Source organism: Saccostrea echinata, unplaced genomic scaffold (assembly GCF_033153115.1).
Source record: "Saccostrea echinata isolate AGI-Se365-2 ecotype Australia unplaced genomic scaffold, CSIRO_AGI_Sech_v1 ptg000001l, whole genome shotgun sequence".
Lineage (NCBI taxonomy): Eukaryota > Metazoa > Mollusca > Bivalvia > Ostreida > Ostreidae > Saccostrea > Saccostrea echinata.
The window spans coordinates 3,145,959-3,167,754 of record NW_026889750.1 but is presented as its reverse complement, the minus strand read 5'-3'; the positions used below and the strand labels follow the sequence as shown (position 1 = coordinate 3,167,754).

Genomic DNA, 21,796 nt, shown 5'->3' with positions numbered 1-21,796 from the left:
AACTTTTACATAGAAAAAAACTGAGAAAATAAGTTTGGCAATTTTTTTACTTGAATGTTTTATTATGATCTCTCCTTAAGGACAGATGAAACAAACTAACTTTTAACAAAAATAACATAAAATGAATAAGTCTAACCTTATAGATTTTAATATTTCATTCAACGTTTCACAATAATGGGATTTAAATTGAAAAAAATGACAAAATTGTTGTTTAGATTAATCAGAATTGTTGCACAAACGTAGAATTTTGAACATCATAGAAAGTTTACAATTTCTTAATATTTTAAAAATTTATTATTTTTATCATTTACAACGAAAAAATGTCCAATAATATGTATCAATCCAGGCATCCATTATTTTTTTTTATCATGGAAATCATATACGGTACAATTTTGATTTCGACAAATTATGTCTCTTCAGTGATGCTCATGCTGAAACGTTGGAAATCATTAAATAAAAAGACTTTGGAGAGCTGAAAAGGGTGCCAAAGACATCGAAGGATCAGAGCTATGTATGAGGGAGATAATCCTTAATTTTGAAATAAATTTCTGAATTTTACCACAGCAATTAAATATATATCCGTATTTTCAAGCTAGTACCGAAGTACTTAGCTACCGGGCTGTAAAGACCTTCGGGGACTAACAGTCCACCAGCAGAGCTAGGCCTCAACCTAGGGGTCATAATGTAAATCATATACGGCACCAATTTTGGTGCACCAGATGCGCATTTCGACAAATTATATCTCTTCAGTGATGCTCATGCCTAAACTTTGGAAATTCGAAATATTTAAATAAAAAGACTTTGAAGAGCTGAAAAGGGGTGACAAAGACTTTAACCAAATACGTCGAAGGATCAGAGTTATGCATGAGGGAGATAATCATTAATTTTGAAATAAATTTCTATAATTTTTACCACAGCAATTAAAGGGGCATGGATACAGTTGCATTGTTTAAATTTCAAATTTCTATGTTTATCCATAAAATAAATTCAGTTTAATGATATGAACTTACTTGATTATTCTTAGAATTCAATGGCATCTTCATTCTTCTTTACATCACGTCAAACGTTTGTGTTTGTAAATAGGGCATGATCTAGATTCAGACCTGGGGTAATGGTAATGTGTAATGGTAATGCATTGTAATCATTACATTTTTTCAAAGTAATGGGATGTGATGTGTAATGGATCAATCTTTCAAATACAAGTAATTGTAATGTAATGCATTACTTTAAAAATAATGTCAGTAATGACCATTACTTTTCAATTACATTTCAATTACATTTTGTATTTTAATCTCTTTTAATTATTGAATCTGAAACAAATTCAGGTCACTGAGAGGTTATTATTTTGTTTTATTATGTTAAAGTTTTAAAATTTTAATCTTATATCTTAGCTTTTTTCCCCCCAAAAATGTTTAATAGACATTCTAAATAATCTATACTTATAAATTAATAAATTTTGCAAATAAACTCCGAAACGGGTGCACCAGAGTTCTTACTTAGTCCTCTAACAATACACTAGATGCAAGCTGATGTCCGTAAACTATATTTAGATTTCACTCGCATAGTAAGTATCGTACATTAAATTAAAAGTCTACTTTCATTTTCTATAAACAGCCATGAAATAGCTAAAACGTGAGTAAGGTGGCGTTTCCGGTTGGCGGATCTAAGTTACTGGCAATTTTTAATGAAACTGACAACAAGCAATCGTTTATTTATTACAGAAAACGTCATCACTGAATTATTCAATCAAAACTCGATTTAAATTATATAAAAGAAATAAGTTGTGATAACCGATTAAAAAGGGAAATGTGCAAAATATTTCCGTCATTCACCGATCTTTATATTGACGGAAGCTTCTAGAACATCATATAGCATCGAGCCCGATGTTAAGAAAAAAAAATGAGGCGATTATAGCTACATGACCATAAAAAAAGCTTTTGTGTAAATGGTCATAATTGAAATAATGGTAAATCACTGATAACACTATAAGTTGTGAATATGATTATATGTCGAAAGACTATTACATATACATGTATGTAGTAGGTTTTCCTAATAAATCTATCGGTAAAATTTGTATTTATTCCTTACTGAGAGCATCGTGGCAACGAACCCGAAGTACAATTTGTACTTCGTAATAAACTTGCTTACATGAAAAGAGAAAATTAATGAAAAAGGTATTGTTCAAATACAATTAAAGATGTGATATTTTCCGCTTTAATCAATGCACAGTTAATTTCTGAATACAATCTTTTATAGCTGCAATAATGTAGCCCTCTCCTTTTTTGAAAGGGGTGGGGGGGGGGGGGGGCAGAGAGAGAGAGAGGCCAGAAAATATCAGATCAAAAAAAAAAAAAAAAAAAAAATCGGAGAGAGCTACATTATTGCAGCTTAGTCTTTTGTATCAAATACTCAGCCTATTCATAGGGCGTTAAAAGCTAATTTTACACAGGTACTTGGTTCTTGGTTTATAAATATGTATGTACCTATTATTGATAGGTAAATAAAAAAGTAAAATACATTTTTACATATCAATAAGGTACAAACATATTTATAAACCAAGACCCAAGTACCTGTGAATTTTTACCCCCCCCCCCCATCAATTTATTAGTAAAATGTGCATATTCGTTGCTTTTATCCTTGACGGAAATGAAATAAGAGCATCTGAAGTACAATATCCATAACACAGTATAACAGGTTTCACAATAACGTCAATTAATGAAATTGCTATTTTTCAAGTTAAAAAAAAAATAATAATAAAATAAAACAAACACAAAAAACGGGGGTTGGGGTGGATAGGTAAATCTACTTCCTGCGGGATTTGAACAAAGTATTTGTTCCTGCTATAAGCCTGTAGGCTGTCAGTAGAGAACTACAATATATTTTCTGTCGGTAGTGGTATAAATTCAATTCCCCGCGCTTGCGCAGGATTTCATCTAGTTGTAACTAAATAATAGAGAAGTTCTTGACAAGACAGTTATAAAATCAATTGAAGAGAGCCAGAAAAAAATATCTTTAAATCATTAGGTTTCAAAGATAGCCACATAACAAATGACATTAATACATACATGTTTATACTGTGACTACCAGTTAAAATACAAACTATATTTTTCAACTTCATTTTTTTTTTCTTTTCATAAAGTTCATTCTAGTGAAATGGACTTGTTTAGAAAGATACAAGATCAGTATGATCTACTTGAAGACAAGAAAGGAACCTAAGGGACACTAAGGCCAAATGTTAATATCGATATTGTTCATCATTCATTTTTGGTAGCTTGAGAGTCATCTCTATATCTAGGTACCGGTAATTAAATTGATATCATTGATTATGTCTGCCCTGCTAAATACAAGTGCTAATTCATTAAATTATTAATACATACTAATTTTACAATTATAGCATTATCAGTTAATTAAGTATGACTTTACATAAAACATGTAGTTTGAAATATTTATTATTTATTTTAAATAAAAAACAAACAGAGGATCTGACATCAGAGTCTGAACAAAATTAATACATTGAAATTGTTCCGATCCACTATCTCTGTCAACTGTAGATAGGTAAACTACATGAGCATGATAAATGTATCCAAATTAATACCAAATACCACTCTAACTTATAGACCTGAGGAAATTAAAGCAAACTGACCCAACACAAAATATGACAAAAAGTTAATTTATAGATCATCTATAAATTGTGTAGTCATAAAATTTGTATTTTTCTCTTATAAAATGTAATGTATAATGTAATTCATTACTTTAGCAAAGTAATCGAATTTAATTAATTACTTTTCTGAATGAGAGTAATGGTAACGGTAATTGTAATGGTAACAATTCCAAAGTAATTGTAATTTAATGCATTACATTTCAAAGTAATTGACACCAGATCTAGCTCTGTTATTGTTAGTGTTTACGTTTTACCGGGTGTGTTCGATTTGTTTACTCTGCACACATCACTTAGCACGGACTGACCATACTGGTGAGTTGGTTTTGCTTTCTTGCATTTCTACTCTGAATTTTCTGGATGATATTTTTAATATTTTTCATTAATACACAACAAAAATTCTACTTTTGTTAAGCATTAAGGATAAAGTTTACTTCGAGAAAGTGCAATGCCATATGCCAATCAATCGCGTCCCGCAACTCGTAGTTTTAATAATTTCCAGATTAAACAAGTTTCTAAGCAAGCTTTTATTATATTTCGGCGTGAAATGCTGTAACAACAAATAAATCATATTATAGTGAAAATTTTAGAAAATATTAACTTCATATCCGTGTCCAAGCCCCTTTAAATATGTATCCGTATTTTCAAGCTAGTACCGAAATACTTAGCTACTGTGCTGTATAGACCCTCGGGGACAAACAGTCCACCAGCAGAGGCCTCGAACCAGTGGTCATAATGTAAATCATATAACTGCACCAATTTTGATGCACCAGATGCGCATTTCGACAAATTATGTCTCTTTAGAATTTTCATTGTATGTTCTATTAGTCAGCGTACATGCGAACGAAATTTTGCGTCGCGTCAGTGCACACAGAGCTCAGGTAAACCAAATAAGACAATAACTGCCCCGGTAATTTTTTGGTTCCAGGAAATGGACAATTGTGAAATGTTTGCAAATCAAATTCTTTTTTATTTTTTTTTTTTTTATTTCCGCTTTTCAATATTCATATAACAATATATTCATACAGATAAACATTGCGGATTTTTATTAAACATTCACTCTCCGATTCTTTCTTCTCACTCATTCACTTAGAGTATCACCTACATATATAATATATATATATATACACCTACATATATAATATATATATATATATATATATATATATATATATATATATATATATATATATATATATATATATATATATATATATATATATATATATATATATATATATATATATATATATATATATATATATATATAAAATTCCATATATTTATGCATGTATACAAATTACAATGTTTACTATCTTTATAAGAAAAATAACAAAGTAAACAACTGCAATTTTTCTTTAGAATTATAATACATAGCTAATTATTTTTCAAATAAATGGTTCCAAAATAACCATCTCTTTTTGAACTGAATCAAATTCTTACTTATTAGTCTAAACATTAGTGTTAGGTCGTAATTGTACGGACGAGCATAACATGTTAATCATTTAAACAATCCTTGATTTCATTATAGTTTAAAAGAACATTTCATTAGATCCAACATCCTTAAAAAGAAATGATTGATTAATTTTTTTTAAATAATAGAGTTAACAAGCATGTTTAAGGTTCGTTGATTCTCTGATAATATAGATAACTCTTAATGATATTAATATCTATTATTCCTTGTTATGTTAAAATATCTTATTTGTCCAATTTTGCCCCGCAAGCTATGCTATAATTGTTTGTATTTTACTTAAAAATACATTTCTTTTTAAAAAACATAAGAGTTAATGCAACATTTTATATGAGTGAGCAGAGGGTTTATGAACCTCAAGTTAAAACTTTTAGCATTTAACAGGCTTATATTTCATGGAAATTTATAATGATTTATTTATTTATTTATAAAATTGGCGAATGCATTAATTGCATGTGGACAGTGAAAAGATGGGGAAGGGGGGTCAATCAAGTAATAAATATCTGCAAAGCAAAAACTGTCATTTTACAGTAAATGTTCTACTTTGATCATTTCCTAGTTACTGCATCTCCTACATTACTATTCCGCCTTGGGGTGGGGGGCACAAAGATACTCGCACTAGGCACCCTATGACGGTACATATTGTCATCCTATACTTATTGTCGTCGGTGACAATATGTACCTACCCTAACTGCACAAATTTTCGTCCATTAGTACATATTGTCGCCGGCGACAATGTTTACAGAAGCGAGCCTTTTTTTTTCCTCCTGCATAATGGACGACAAAATGTAGAGTCACGCATCGGCAAATTTTGTCGTCGGCGACAATATGTACTGTGAACATTTTTACATATTGTCGCCGATATATTGTGTTGAAAAATATTTACTAAGGTCAGAGAGAGAGAGAGAGAGAGAGAGAAGGATATACAAAGTGTGACAGATAAATAAATAAATAAGTTGTATTTATTTATTAATTACTCGAAATACTGCAGGTAGAAACAGATTTGGTAAGAAAATTGAATCCAGGATTGAAGTACACCACTATTTTATGCCAAGATACCATAATTCTTGATATATCTGATAAATCAGCATATTCTTTTATTCTCGTTATATATTTACTAGGAGATTGAATGTTAATTGTTTTGTTTAGTAGAACATTATCTGGAAGATATTTTGCATTATTTTTATACATCTGCCGATATAATTGGGGTTGGGGGTCAACATTTTAACTCACTTGAGCTGAAAGCTCAAATGAGCTTTTCTGATTATATTTTGTCTGTCGTCCGTCTGTAAACTTTTCACATTTTCAGCTTCTACTCATGAAGTAATGGTCAAACTTGCCACAAAGCATCCGTGGATAAAGGGGATTCAAATTTATTCAAATGAAGGGCCATGCCCTCCTTCAAGGGAAGATAATCAAGAATAAGTGAAAACTTAGTGATATCTTTTAAAATCTTCTCTAGAACTACTGTGCCAGAAAAGTTGAAACTTATGTGGAGGCTTTATTATAAAGTGAAGATTTAATTTTATTCAGACCATGATCCCCCCGGGGAGAGAGAGAGAGAAAGAGAGAGAGTGGGGCTACAATAGATGATCAAAGTTTTATGATATATAGGAATATAAAAGAAAAAAAAATTCAAAATCTTCTTTTCAAGAACTACTGGACCAGAGGAGTTGATACACATGTGAGAGCTTCATCACATAGAGTACATTCAAGTTTGTTCAAATCATGACCCCCAGGGGTAGAGTAGGGCCACAGTGGGCGATCAAAGTTCTGCATAGGAAAATATACAGAAAATATTTAAAAGTCTTCTCAAGAACAACAAGCCCATGATTAGCGATTATATGGAAGCATCTTCAGAAAGTGTAAATTCAAGGGATGTTTAGGAAAATTCTTTAAAATTTCCCTCTCAAGAACAGCAAAGCAATGATAAGTCATATAACTCATATATATGTGCAGTGCGGGTAGGTACACATTGTCGCCGGCGACAATAAGAACAGGACGACAATATGTGCTGTCACAATCACGCTGCATGAATTAGCATACGAGACACGTCGGTGTGATTTACACACCAATTACATTCACAAAACTAGAAAGAAAAAAAAAAAACAAAATCTTAGAGCAACAATATCTGTGGGGCGACAATATGTGCTGTTAGGGTAGGTTACATAATGTCGCCAGCGACAATATGTATATGTGTAACTTAATTTTCAGATGGCGACAATATGTTCCGATGGACAGCAATATGTGCAGTGACAGCAGGTACATACTGTCTCCAACGAAAATATGTACAAACGACAATATGTACCGTCACACACCATCTCCCGTGTTTACCCCCATCAGTCCCTATATTGACACATATCAGCTTTAAAATTGGTCCCTAAGAAAAATTTGCCTGGTGGAGAATTATTGTGCGCAATAAATATACACTTTTTTTCAATGAGTGGCACTGTAGCTCTCTGGTCGTCCATCCCATTTTTTTTAGACCAGCGAGCTACAGATCTGCAGCTAGACTATCCTTACTCAAGTGAGCGTTACGGCCCAGAAGCCTCTTGTTGTCTTTTAGTATAGACAATAAAATGGACCCAAATAATCATGTAAAATATATCAGAGTTATGTATCTACAAAATTCGTATATTCCATGCACTAGTATCAGATGCTTCTTGTGTACAAAAATATCAGATAGACAAGCTTGTGCTCTAAGGTTTCACCATTGTTCTTCTTTCACATGTCTTGTCATTCGAAACCCTTCTACATCTCAAAAATTAGATTATAAAAAAACAGTTTTGAACATAAATACAGCCTTAAATGTATATACCCCTGCAAATGTTACTGTTATTTCAATTCAAAACACCTTGTCTCCTTTGACCCATTCGAAGGTAGTAGGCCTGAGAAAGATTCCTCAGTAAACATAACAATGCTATAGAATTTTTCTTAGGTATTATAAATATATTTAATCTGATGTTGATCGTGGTTTTCGTAGCTAAAGTTTAATTATAATTTCATATCATTTGATTCTTCTTTCGGTCAAATTTTGATAATTTTCCCACTTTTTAAATATCTTTTCAGCGCCCTTATTTAACTATACTTGGCACAAATGTAAGAGATCCATTTCTAAATGGCAAAACTTAAACTGCAATGTAATAATTAACGGTGACGGTATTGTTTTTAACTCACATAAGCATACATATATATATGGATCTAGTGAACTTTTTGAAGCAAAAACTGACTGTTGTCGTCTAACCGTTTCTCTGTCAATTTGTTCCGGCTTCGTCAGTACCACTGAATCAATTTAAACCAAACTTAGCCAAAAACATCATTCGGAGATGAGAGTTATCCAAATGGTCACATTTAAAAAATTGAATCCTAGTGGTCACATTCTGATTTCTGAACCATGATCTCATCAAATTCTAATGTATTTTACACCGTATGTCATTGCCTGCCTCATTGTTTCTTAAAAAATGTCCTTGAGCCACAGTGCTCAACCGAGTCACAAATAAACATGATTTTATGCCTTCAGTTTACAGCTGATCGGACAAAATTCTTAAACCATGAAACTTAACGTCCTTTCTTTTGTGATCATTTTCAAATTCTATAAAATAATGTTTAAAGAATTTAACTATACTGAAACCAAAGGGTAGTAAGGTGATCTGCTTAAAATAAATATGCATGTACAATAATGATTTGTTATGTGCAGTGCATGTACAAATAAATCGAGAAAAGATATATAAACTTAAAAACGACCAGATCTCATTATGAAAAATTAAACAGTTGAAAATAAACTTTCATTATTGAGTCATCTTCCCATAGTAAAAGGTGATTGTCTACAGTTTACTTTCACTTGAGGTCAAGTTACCAAATTGTCTTGATGATTATGTAGACGTTCAAATACACTCAGACTTCTATGAAGTTGGGGGGTGGGGGGGGGTGGGGGGGGGGTTGAACAAATTTTGTTATATGTACACTATACATGGTGAAGATTTCATTATTAAACACTTAAGTATTATAATGACTTGTGATAGTTTGGCAGTCGCAGAAAAAAAAATCAGCAGAATGATGTACACTATGAGACACTAGTTATTCTTATTTTAATGTTGATGTTTTTGAGTAAAAAGATTCTTTTCACTTCAAGAATACATGTATCATATATTGTAGCATTGCAAAGTTCATTGTGTACTTGTAATTCACAAAATTAGTTATCAAAGACAATCTCACCACGTCAGAATAATTTTTAATGGAAAATATGAGTTTGAGATCAACACAGAATTAAACGTTTTGTTATAATATGCTTTGTATTCTAAAATGTAACCATGTCACTTTTTTAAAAACAATTCTTTAAGCCAGTGATAACTTGCAGTTATTTCGGATTAATGACAAAAGAAATTGATGAAGAACACTACAGTAAAATGTAAAATGATATTCATGAAATAAACCAAGAACACGTTCGTTTGTTGGTTTGTTTGTTTGGTTGGGTTTTTTTTTTGGGGGGGGGGGGGGTCTTGTTTTTTCCCTTCAAATTTTCTTTCGAAGCTCGTGTATCTTTTAAAAAGGTTATATTTTACTGCTTCTCAAAAATGAATACACCAATATTTTAATAAAACTAATACAAGGTAATGAAACAGAAAGTTTCAGATTGTAATTCTAAAACTGCTAATTATTGCAATCGGGATCGGAATACATTTTATATCCAACTTTCAGTTTGGATGATTGCCCTTGCTGCATGAACATGTCATGGCATCAAGACACGAAAGGGAATCTGCATGTATTTCCACAAATACATCAACAGAAAATTCAACGGTATGTCCAATCTGTTTTGAAATCTTTAAATATCCGAGATATCTTCCCTGTCTCCATACTTTTTGTTATGACTGCCTACTGTCCTACATTGTGACGGCATGTAAACAAAAAGAGGCTCCAGTAGGATTTCAGTGCCCGCTGTGTAGAATCTTTGTTCCTGCACCTGCATTTCCGGCATTGCCTGAAAAGTGGATGGAATTGATCCCCGTCAACAAGTCAATTCAAGCATTAGTTGCAAAGGGTGACGATAAAAGGTTTTGTGATGCGTGTAGGCGTGAAGACGAGGAAGAAATCGCAACTGATTGGTGTAAAGCGTGTATGGAGACACTATGTGTGAGCTGTAAAAAGTATCATAAAAAGAACCTTGTTAGTCGCGAACACAAAGTAATTCCTTTTGCAGCCCTGAAAGAAAATGCTATTAATGACTTGGACAGAAATGAAACTCTTGAACATTGTGGTATACACCAAGAAAAAATTAAATATTTTTGTGAAGACCACCAGGAAACCTGTTGTATGCATTGTGTGTGTACACAACACAGAACTTGTGCACAAGTTGTCACTATAGAAAAACAAGCTCAGAATCTCATAGACTCACAAAAAGTTAACAAGTTAGTTAATAAAATCCAACAATACACAGAAGTTCTCGAAAAGGTACAAAAGGATGGGGAAAACAATAGGGCAGAGATAGACAAAGCTTCAGATGACCTGACAAAACAATCAACTGAGCTGAAAACAGAATTAATGACACAGATTGATGTTTTGTTTGAAAAACATTTGAACGAAATATCCAGAGTTACCAAAGAGTGTAGAAAGACACTAACAGAGTCAGTGGGAGGTTTCTCAGATCGTAAACTACTTGGAGACTCTTATGTGAAGACACTTGAAAATATAAAAGAAGGTGGAGCATCAATTGCTCTTGTAGTTGAGTACTATAAGATCAAAAAACATATTTTTAAAGTTGCTGAATCTGAGATTTCTCAGATAGAATTTCATTTGAAGCAAGATGTTCACCAAAAATTTCATGAAATTTTGAAGCTTTCTACATTTGCAAACCTTACTCTCGGTAAACAGTCAAACCAATTTCATTTTGATATGAATGGTTTGAAACGGGATTCATTAAATTTGATTCGTGAATTTGATCATTCTGATGGTGACATTACTGGAGGGTGTTTTCTGCCAAATGGAGATGTTCTTGTTGTTGACTCACAAGAAATGAAACTTGCTCACTACAGTAGTGTTGGAGAATTTGTAAAAAAAATTTCTCTGTCGTTCTACCCAGATGATCTGACATTGAAAGATGATTCGAATTCCCGTCATTTATTCATTACATCCTCTTGTATGATAGGGGGTCGTGGAATTCACAGTGTAAGTATATCTCCCAATAAAACAAAACTGTTGAATATATCACATTTTGAATGTGACGAAGCCAGTAAGTATTTTGGAATAACTTTTAGGTCTGGCTTTATATATATTGCCTGTGGTAAAAGTATTTTAAAAATGGACACAGAGTACAATGTTATATCAAACCTCAAAACCGAAAGAGACACACGTTCAGTCGCAGTGAACAGAAACAACCATATAATTTCTTCTTCATGCTCTTCACATAGTGTTACATCCATAAATGGAATGGGGGAAACACTTTTTCGCTACACTCACCCTGATCTCAAATATCCCTATGGCTTGGACGTGGACTATGAAGGAAAAATCTATGTGTGTGGAAGAGATAGCAATAACATTCATATTCTTTCACCATCCGGAGAGTTACTACAAATTATAAAGACTTCAAAACCTAACTGTATTAAATTTAAAAGGGATTCGCGTGTATGTTTCATTGGGTCTTACAAATCGTGCAAGACAAAACTATGCGAATTTAAAGCTTCTGAAAATTGACTTTAAAGGTACAACTCACCCGACCCCAATCCATGCTCCTATAACCTTGACCAGGACTGTGAGGGATATAATTTTTGTGACTGGAAGATACAGCAATTATTTTCATTTTCTCTCACCGTCTGAAGAGTTACCAAAGATCACATACAGACATCGATGCCTACATACAGGCTTGTTGGAATGTAAACCAATCTGTATTTTAGAAGGACTTGCAAATTTCATTGAATCTTACATATCATGTGGGTGAAAAAAAAGGTCTGCGAATTTTTGAGTATCTATCTGAAAGTTGACAAAAGAACTAGAAAGAAAATTTGTATATGTGATTTAGTTCTGTGTTGAGTTGCACATTATAATTGTCAAGGAATTTGTGTCATGTTTATATTTTAATTAATGATCATGATGATACATGTAAATTTTCAATTTGTTTCAAAATTTCATTATTTTACATATTTAGATATTTGTCTTTAGATTATAATAGATCAATTGCACTATATAGCTAATTGATGTTAAATATCTTTCATAAAGCAAGTATTTGATTGATAATCTTAATCTAATATACCGGTAATTCAAACAAAGTCTATCAATTTTCAATGACCTAAATGGAAAGGCTAATGAAGAACGGTGATTTGGGGTTTAAATCTTGTACAATTTAGATTATTTCAAATTTTATATGGTTTGTTGAATGTAACTGCTAATTATTTTTACTTAGTCAATGAGAATTATGCTTTCAATATTTTTTTCTCCAACACAGTGAAGTCAGCATTTATTACATTTTTTGAGCAATCTTGCTTCTAAATGGCTGAGAGTTTGTGAGGTTCAGTTGTTTGTACAATATGCTTTACATTCTTTCTTATGCTCGGCTTCCATCAATGTTTTTTTCATAGAATTTTTATTTAAATCTATCATTGCTGCCAAGTAAGATATCATTATATTATAATAATATTCATTTATGTTTAATTGTATTTATTATATCAACTTGCTTAAGAATAAGATATTAAAATATTCTTGCTGAAAATACTACTAGTAATTTGAACGAACTCTTTTGAGCATCAGATAAAGATTAATCAACAGAAATCTTCACATAAAAATTTTAAAGGTCATGAAGGATTGCATATAGGAGAAACCAGAAGAATCAGCTGTAACTCACCGTAATGACAAAACACAGCTCTCTTACAGTTTACTTTCAGCAATGTTCCTTTCGTTCAAAAAGATGAATTTTTGTCATTCGCTAATTGAATAGTAGAGAAAGGTTGGTCATGTTTCGACGGTCATTGTTTCGATCACTTTTACAAAACCAAAGAAATATATTAGTTATCTATTATAACTTTGAAAAAAAAAAAACAATCAAATTCTGATGGGAAAAAAATCAAAGGAGACCAATTTGTTTTCGGAGACTTTTCTTATTTATTTGGTAATATTCCGCTATCACCTGCATATGGTGTTTTTGTCTCCCAACTTATTCGCTACTCAAGAGCATGCTCTGAGTACGATCAATTTTTATCCCGAGGCAGACTACTCACACATAAGTTGATGTTAAAGGGATTTCTACAACCTCGTTTAAAGTCAGCATTTCGTAAATTCTATGGTCGTTAAAATGACTTTATTAGAAAATATAACCTATCACTGGGTCGTTATTTTGACTGAATTGTTCTATACCAATGGTTAGGCCTTTGTTTTAGTACTAAATTTGACTACGGGATGTTCCGTCTACTTGATCAATACATAGGGCTCTCGGCTTGTGTGACCGGTCAACAAGGGACGCATACTCCTCCTAGGCACCTGACCTAACCTCTGGAATTTCCAGGGGTCCCTGTTTATGTCCTGTCCACAGATTTGTATTGTTTGTGGTTTTAATGAGATCGATTACTCACTGTTCATTATCTCCACCCTCTTTCATTTTAACCTCAGCTGACGTATAGTTGCACGTTAGCTATTCTGAAATCGTTTGGGTCACAATAGGTACTCAAGTTTTAGACTTAATGAAAATATAGAATAGAAACATACTGAAACTATCTGCAAACAAGTCAAACTGATATGCAATTAATCTGATATATTCACTCAAGGTTACTGAATTCATGAATAACGGAGTTACTGTATAACTAAGCAAAGGAAGCACAGATATAATGCAGTTTAAACATCTTACTTTATTTTTAGAAAAAAAAATTATATGATATGTACAGGATTTCGATCAAACATTCCAAGAACAATAACAAAAAATAATAAGAAATAAAAATTGTTATTTTAATGTTATAACGAAAATATTATGCATATATTCCATGATTTTCTTATATCTTCATTAATATTGTGTGGCCTGTTATAAATATACGGGACAGTTATTCATAGAAAATTGACTTAACAAAATCCTGTAACTGTAATAGGCAACTGAAAGTCATTAAAAAATAAAAATCAGTTACAAATCGAACATACAAGTGAATAAATGATTAGAAATGAAGCTCTATTCCTTTGTTATTTTACTGTAGATATCTTTTGAAAAGAAAGGAAAAAACATTTAATGATTGTTTCGTCGCCTTCTAATGCAGAATCTGACAAAAATACCCAAAATAGCTATTACTGCCACGGACAGTAAGACTGATAGTACTGCGATAGTCTTCTTTTCTTCAGATAAGGAAGTTGTTTGAACATCAGAATCTGTAGACGATTGATTCGATCCAGTCTGTGCCTGGTAAGTGACATTGGCATCATCTACTTTCAGAAACGCTTCGCTCGGTAGTTCAATGAAAGGCGGTCTTCGAACTTTAGGAAATTCTAAGTTGGAAAGGGTATTTGATTTTACACAGTAATTGACTTCACATGATTCTGCCAGGGCGGCTAGATGCATACTATAACCAGTTGGACAAGCATGGGGCCATAATTCGGGATTGGCAGAAATAAGATATGAATGTATGTTTTTTGTACTGTTTTTGTCACCATCTTCTTTCATGATTGCCAGTGGATTGCCCGATTTGCAACTAAACAGACCAGCAAAAGCTACAGAGTACCGAAGTCCTAGTTCAAAGTCATCTGACACACAAACTTTAATGTCTTCGCCTATCGAGAGGGGATAAAAATAAAGCGGACATTCGTGCTCCTGGGTTAGTGGATTTTCTATACTGCTTGCATAGATCCCCCCAAAAAGGAAACCCGAATGATGATTATTTTGAACATTACCTACGCACCAATGTGTTTCATAGTATGCTGTACCATACACGTAATAATATGAACAACAACTGCTTAGCCAAAGGAAGCCACAGGATGTGCACTTTTGACGAGTTTCTGAGGACGAAACTTGTCCTTTTAACAGAAAAACAGACTCGTATCCCTTTGGACAGGAATAGTCCCCTGTAAGTGGGTTTTTCTGGCGTGTACATATATTTTTGTTCAACTGTCCAATTTGTGTGCATTTCTGGTATACCCCACCGAATGTATAATTGCCAACGTTGTACGAACATGTCCCATCATCAAAATTAGCCATGTTTGAAAAGTTTGGAGAGTCAATTTTTGTACATCCACGATAAGTATTGAACTTGTAGTACTCTTCCACCGCACTTCTCACATGCTGGAATGTAATATATACAATAGACGGGGGGTATTCTGGAAAATTACGCCAATTTATCAATTCATAGATCGGAGAGCCGCTACGGTCAACAGCAACCAGATTGTCTTTCACTTCTGAGGCCCATTCATTCAAAGAATAGTTGTTTGGCTTGAAAATTGGTCCTCCATGGGCCTGAACAAAGCTACGTATTCTGTTTGTCTCATACTCTCTAATGAGATCTGAAGACGCTGCAATTTTGGTAGTGGCAAAAATATTGAATTTCAGTCGATAAACTGCACTTGCTGCAGCAATAATTTTTGCACTGTCTTTATTCACACTCTTTACAAAAGTTGATTTTATATCATCGGTCTGTGAAACAACAGCTCCTGCATCGACACTAGTCACGATGTGTGTTCCGAAATCTCGAACTAGTACTTGACTTTCATATTCAGCTAGTGATGATAAATTCTTTCGGATATTGTCTGCAATGTTTTTTATTTGCTGACGAAATGCTGGATTCAGTTGCGAGTTTTCCTGAAGTTTGGCGGAATAACGGACATACCTTGCTTGTACACGGGTCGTTACAACATTGTTCACGAGTTGATTTTTCCTTATTCTCTCTTTCTCGAAGGAGAAACTTCCGCTTATTTGTAATCTTATACGATTCATCCCTCCGATAGCATTTATGGAGTATGACGTTGTTGAAACATAATCAGACCAGTGCTGAAAATATTCGCCAAGGACTTCAACCTGACTTGTTTTAATGGGTACGGTAAAAACATTGTCTGGAATTAGATATTTGCCATCGTCTGTTGTACGACATTCAGAATAGTTGAAAGAGACAACCAATCCTCTGGCTTTATTTCTAAGATTATCCCATCCTGAACCAGGTAAAACTCCAAAACGGGTAATATCTTTCCCCATTTCTGCAACACATTTTCTGGCATCACCTGAGCTAAAAATTAATGTATTCGAATCTGATTGTGTTCCATTTATAGTGATGCCCAGGAGTAAAATATAGGTCGCAGCCTTAGCTGCGAGTAGAACCTTTCCTGTCATGATTTTAGTTTTGGGCGTATAATATCGAATCCGTCCTTAAATACCAAACAAACATTCATATGCAAAACTGAACAAAGGCCGCACAGGTTCATTAGTTCTGAAGAAAAAGTTTTCCTTTTCATAAATTGAGGGCTGGAGCTCTTACTAATTTTCCACTTACACACAATATTGACATTTGAAATACACAAGCAATCCTTTTTATAGAAATGAACATTAAGAATGCATTAAAAATATTTAAGTAATATATGAATCTCTAAAAAGAAAAGTTGAGCCTCAGCAGGAGCCAGTTAATTTTTTTCTAATGAAAGTAAGGAGCACATCTCAAACATACATTAGTTATAAAAAGGAAAGCAACATTCATTTTATCATCATTGACGCATCTCCATGATTTTCACCGTTGAAATGGTGGCCCAAGATTGTAAATTGCACCAGGAGGGGTTCCAAAGATTTGTAAGGGAATAAATTCATGTGGAGAAAAATTGGTCTCTTTGCAGCTGATTTAATGTTTTCATTATGAGGCTTTCACAGAATCTTTTGACATAGTGTCATTTTTACGTTTTGATCGGACACATACATGTGATTTCCCGTAGAAAAAATGGAAACTGCCATTCTTTTCATAATATTGGGGGTACCCATCACTTATCTGCAACTCCTCCCACACCACTGAAAAATTTAATGAGACTTTTACAGAATCTTTATTACATGTACACAGAGCCACTACGCACCTCCTATTTCATATTCTGAACGGACAGATATTTTGGGTTTCCCATTGCAGAAAATGGACTTTGCCATTATACTCATATCGGAGCGGGGGCATCATTTGGTTAGGTAAGTGCTTAAAGTACCTCTAGTTTAGACTTGAAATCTTCAAGAAAGTCACAAGAGCCGAGATGTTCAATAAGTTGTCGAGTACAAAGGCACCCTTTGAGCATTCCGTACATGGTGTGTGATTTTTCTATAATTTATTTCTTAGTTTTTCAACAGGTGAGACTATTTCATGTATACTTGGGTAATTACAACTGAACAAAAAAAGTGTAAACATATGGTATTGATGTCAAGTTTTATTTCCCTTACGATTATTTGATTTCATCAATGTTCTTATATTTTATGTACAGATTTCATCATGTCTATGTATTATTAAGCGATAAAAAGAAATACATATAAATCATTTAATAAAAGAAATTCTAGAAGAAAATTAGATCATTTTTTTACAATTAACAGGACATGAATTTCTGAACACTAGGAAAGAATTGCCGAATTAAAAAAAAAAGATAATCAGCAAAATACATAAAAGGGCACGTATGGCAACCACCAATGGCCGGTAGAATATTCTGTAGAAATAATACATATCGTTTGACGTGGGGGGATTACATTTTAAATGTTAGCAAAAAAAGAGCTATTATGTTTAGTACACCCCACACCAGGGAAGTACATCTGCAAGTTTCAGTACTTGTCAAAGCGGAAACATTTCGGGAAATAATATTTATATGTAAGTTTCCTCATATATCTAACCTCTTTCGCATTTTTCGCTCTAAAACTTTTAATGAAGTTTGTCTTTTATTTTTATTCTTTAGTATAAAAGACCAATGAGAACATAAGTTTCATCTCCACTCTACATCTAAAATACACTGAACCGATTTTTAAAAGTCGTATTTACGTCCTGTGCAACTCTAGCCTTTATAGTATGTAACAGTATCAAATTCTTTGGTTTATTTTTTTTTCATATTTATCACTAAAAAGGACTACTAGTACTTTCATTTCGTTGCTTCAAACTTTCTTAACGATTCAAGTTATTTATTTATAATTATAAATTTATAATTATAAAAATAATGTAGTAATATGCCGTTTTTCTTCACCATTTAAAAATTACAAAATCATCATTTCATTGTGAGAACACCTTTATCATGTCAATGTGCAGTTTCTTCGGAAGGTATTAAGAAGTGGTGTACGAGGGTTGTTCGGAAAGTTCGTGGAATACCGTCATAACTTTTTTACTTAACGTCATATTATACCCAAATTTGGAAGAAATATTTCAACAGTAAATTTGAATGATGTGTATTAAAAATTTTTATAATATCTTGGTTTATTTCAAACTTATTTAGACTTAGAAAATGCGAAAATCGGATCACGGAGCATGTCAAAATTTCGTAATTTACAATCAAGACACTAAATAATGTCTGAGATCATATCTTCTGTAAAATGAAACAAAATCGAAAAAATTCTACACGTTCAAATTAAGAATTGTTTCATCTCTTCTAATTCCAAATTATGACTTAATATTTTGCTTCGTTGAAAAGAAATCAGTTTCAGAAGATAGGTAGTCCTTATTGAAAAAGCAAAAAAAAAAAAAAAAAAAAAAAAAAAAAAGATGACGTCGTAGAACGTCACGGAGCAGCAGTTAACCATACAATTTTGTGTTGTACTCTGGAAAACTCCATAAAAAAAACTCTGAAAATGCCGGAGGAAGAAGGAAATATGTCAAAAGCGAGCCATGCATGTGTGTGTACATGGTACAAGCGGTATTTGAATGATAGACTACTCTGCTTAGACTATGGTGATCTCTGAGAAAACGGATTATCTGTAAAATCTTCTCAAAAACATTGAAACGTTTGTAACGTCATGCGAAGAGTTTGGCGCTTCACAGATGCTGATCTTGTGAAAGCACATTTATGCAGTGAAAAATATATAACATTGACAAACAAAATAACGCTACTGGGACAATTGTTAGCAAAATAGATTTCAAGTGATAGAGAAACGTATTAATGAGTGCACTGGTATCGGGCAATACTGTATGAAATGTATAGGGATAGTATTTTTGGGAACCTAATGTCGGTATGTTTTGACGTTACGGTGTTGTAGAGTTTGCTCCGTGGTTACAAAACGTGTTGGTTTTAAAATTAAATAACATGAATTCTATTAAAACACAAGGAATGAAACTTCACACTTAAAATAAATATTTGTACATATGATAATGTGCTCATTTTAAATTTCTTGAAGATAGTATAGCGAAGATTAGCATAGTCCACGAACTTTCCGAATAACCATCATATGTATTTGTTTTTACAGTTTCAATATGAATGTTACTGATATTGATTTCTTTTTTACTTTTGATGTAAATAAACATTTTCTTTCTAAATTTTAGATGAAACGTCCTGCTAAATTCTTTTCTAGTTAGAATACTTTTTTTTTTATTTTGATATACCAATGCATGAACATACCTTTTTAAGATAGTACATTAAATAATTCGATAATTTTACAAGCTTATCTTTTCTATGAGACTTTTTTCGTTTTATTATATTTCTTATTTTGTAAGAAATTTTAATTTGTTAATCCTTTTAAATTCAACACTGATAATCCACACTCTAATATACACCATACAAAACTGTTAACGCACCACTTGTTTTTCTTGTTTGTTAATTGAACATTTGCCTAATCATTACTAGAATATCTAATATGCAATCTTGTCCAATACCGTGCACGTGGGATTAACAAATATTTTGGTTTCATGAGAAGACCTAAATGACCTTCTTACCCGGAAAAAAATTTCTGCTCAGATATGAAAATTTCGGAAGGTTGTGGTCCGTTAGGTTGCAACAGAAGCGGTATCCCATTTAAAAAGATATTTCTTCCTATTGATTAAGACTGAGTTGAAATGTTGATTTAACTGATTTTTTTTATATGAAGTGTTTATGGTGATAGAATTCCAATATATATTTGCTTTGTTGTTTTATCTGGACAAGCCATGAAAACAACGGTAAACCTTAGATTTTTTTCAAACATTGTCAAACAAATAAAAAAATGATTAGTATATATAATATTCGTGATTGGGTTGCTCTGTTTCATTGAAATCAGAGGGAGTGACTTACTAGAATGAAAATGGTTTCACGGTATTCAAAAATTGATAATTCATATACATGTATCAAAATAAGAATAATGCTTCACATTAACTCCCTTAATGAAATCCTAAATCTCTACCATATGCATATGAAAGACAATTTCTGTGCAAAAGTAAAATGCATACATGATAATTTTTAATGACCTTTTTTGCCCATTTATAATATACATGTATGAAAGGAAGAAATTGGTTAGGAAAGCCAGATTTTCTTCTTTAAAACCCAAGGTTTTATTGACCTAGATCATCTAACGGTATATGAATAGACAGTTTTCTTGTATTTGATTTTGTGTTGTCCAGCATAATTAAGGAAACATTTTAAATACAGGATGAAATTTAATCTTCCTTTATATTCATTATCACAAGTTCAAAAATTTTAATTTCATCTACAAGCTGATCACTTATGGATGTCTTCAATAAAAAATTTTCGAAGAAATTTTGCAATCAAACGACCTTGTAGTAAATTTAGTAAATTGTTTAAAATTTTATATATATATATATATATATATATATATATATATATATATATATATATATATATATATATATATATATATATACACTGTATATATATGTATATATATATATATATATATATATATATATATATATATATATATATATATATATATATATATATATATATATATATATATATATATATATATATATATATATACTATAAAAGTTTCACGGTTGAAATGCCCATAAGTTAAATGTAAAGTGCTTGCCTTTGATCATTTCAGAGTGTATCATACTGGAGTCTGCTCCATCCCTACCACTTTGCTTCAGTGTGAATTACTCATGTAAACCTAAATTCCATCTTTTTACTTGGAGTATGACAATTCAAAATAAGTATTAAAATTATTTGATAAAAAAAAAGATTGTACTGCAATCTAATCATTTACTTTAATATAATGCAATTCTTCTTGGAAAAATGGATTTTGAACGTCTAGGAAAGAATCGAAAGTAGAAAAAAAATGATGTTGGACAATCCTTGATTTTTGATAACATTTATGGGAAATCTTACATTTAATTAGTTTTATTTTTTACGGAAACTTGAACTTTCATGCAAACTCTTTTAAAGATTATGTTCGTGTATTCAAGAAGGATTTCTTATGCCTAGAAAAAAAAGTTCTCCACAGTAAATTGAATTATTCGTTTTTCTTAGATCCAGGGAAGACGTCAAAAAGAAAAACTAACAGTCTAAAACCCGAAAAAAAATTTTAAAAATGAATATAAAATAAATAAATAGAAACAGTGTAAATTTTCATTTCGGACATAAATACTCTATATGTCAATTATATAAAAGAATATTCTTCCTAATATCCTTTAATTTGTACGGGAAAAAAAATGTCAAAATGTGTCCAAAAATTATGTCTCCAGTTTCTTATGTACATGTACGTGCATTATGCTTTACTATTCAATGTTTTTAAAATGTATTGCTTCCTGCTCACTTGAAGGAAATAATATTACTGACGTAAAATCATAAATCAC

General features: G+C 32.1%; 2 protein-coding genes across 2 annotated transcripts; one reads left to right on the top strand and one right to left on the bottom strand.

The window, feature by feature from the left end:
- Nucleotides 1-9,861: 9,861 nt before the first annotated feature.
- Nucleotides 9,862-12,208, top strand: LOC133178659 (uncharacterized). The gene has a single exon (XM_061313416.1). It carries the CDS (start codon nt 10,119-10,121, stop codon nt 11,814-11,816), a length of 1,698 nt encoding a protein of 565 aa, XP_061169400.1. The 5' UTR covers nt 9,862-10,118; the 3' UTR covers nt 11,817-12,208.
- Nucleotides 12,209-14,322: 2,114 nt separating this feature from the next.
- LOC133181738 (macrophage-expressed gene 1 protein-like) lies at nt 14,323-16,407 on the bottom strand. Its single transcript, XM_061316315.1, has one exon. It carries the CDS (start codon nt 16,405-16,407, stop codon nt 14,323-14,325), a length of 2,085 nt encoding a protein of 694 aa, XP_061172299.1.
- Between the last annotated feature and the right edge of the window lie 5,389 nt (nt 16,408-21,796).

Excerpts from the sequence above, each read along its gene's own strand:
- LOC133178659 (XM_061313416.1), top strand. The coding sequence starts at position 10,119 with ATGGAATTGATCCCCGTCAACAAGTCAATTCAAGCATTAGTTGCAAAG.
- LOC133181738 (XM_061316315.1), bottom strand. The coding sequence starts at position 16,407 with ATGACAGGAAAGGTTCTACTCGCAGCTAAGGCTGCGACCTATATTTTA.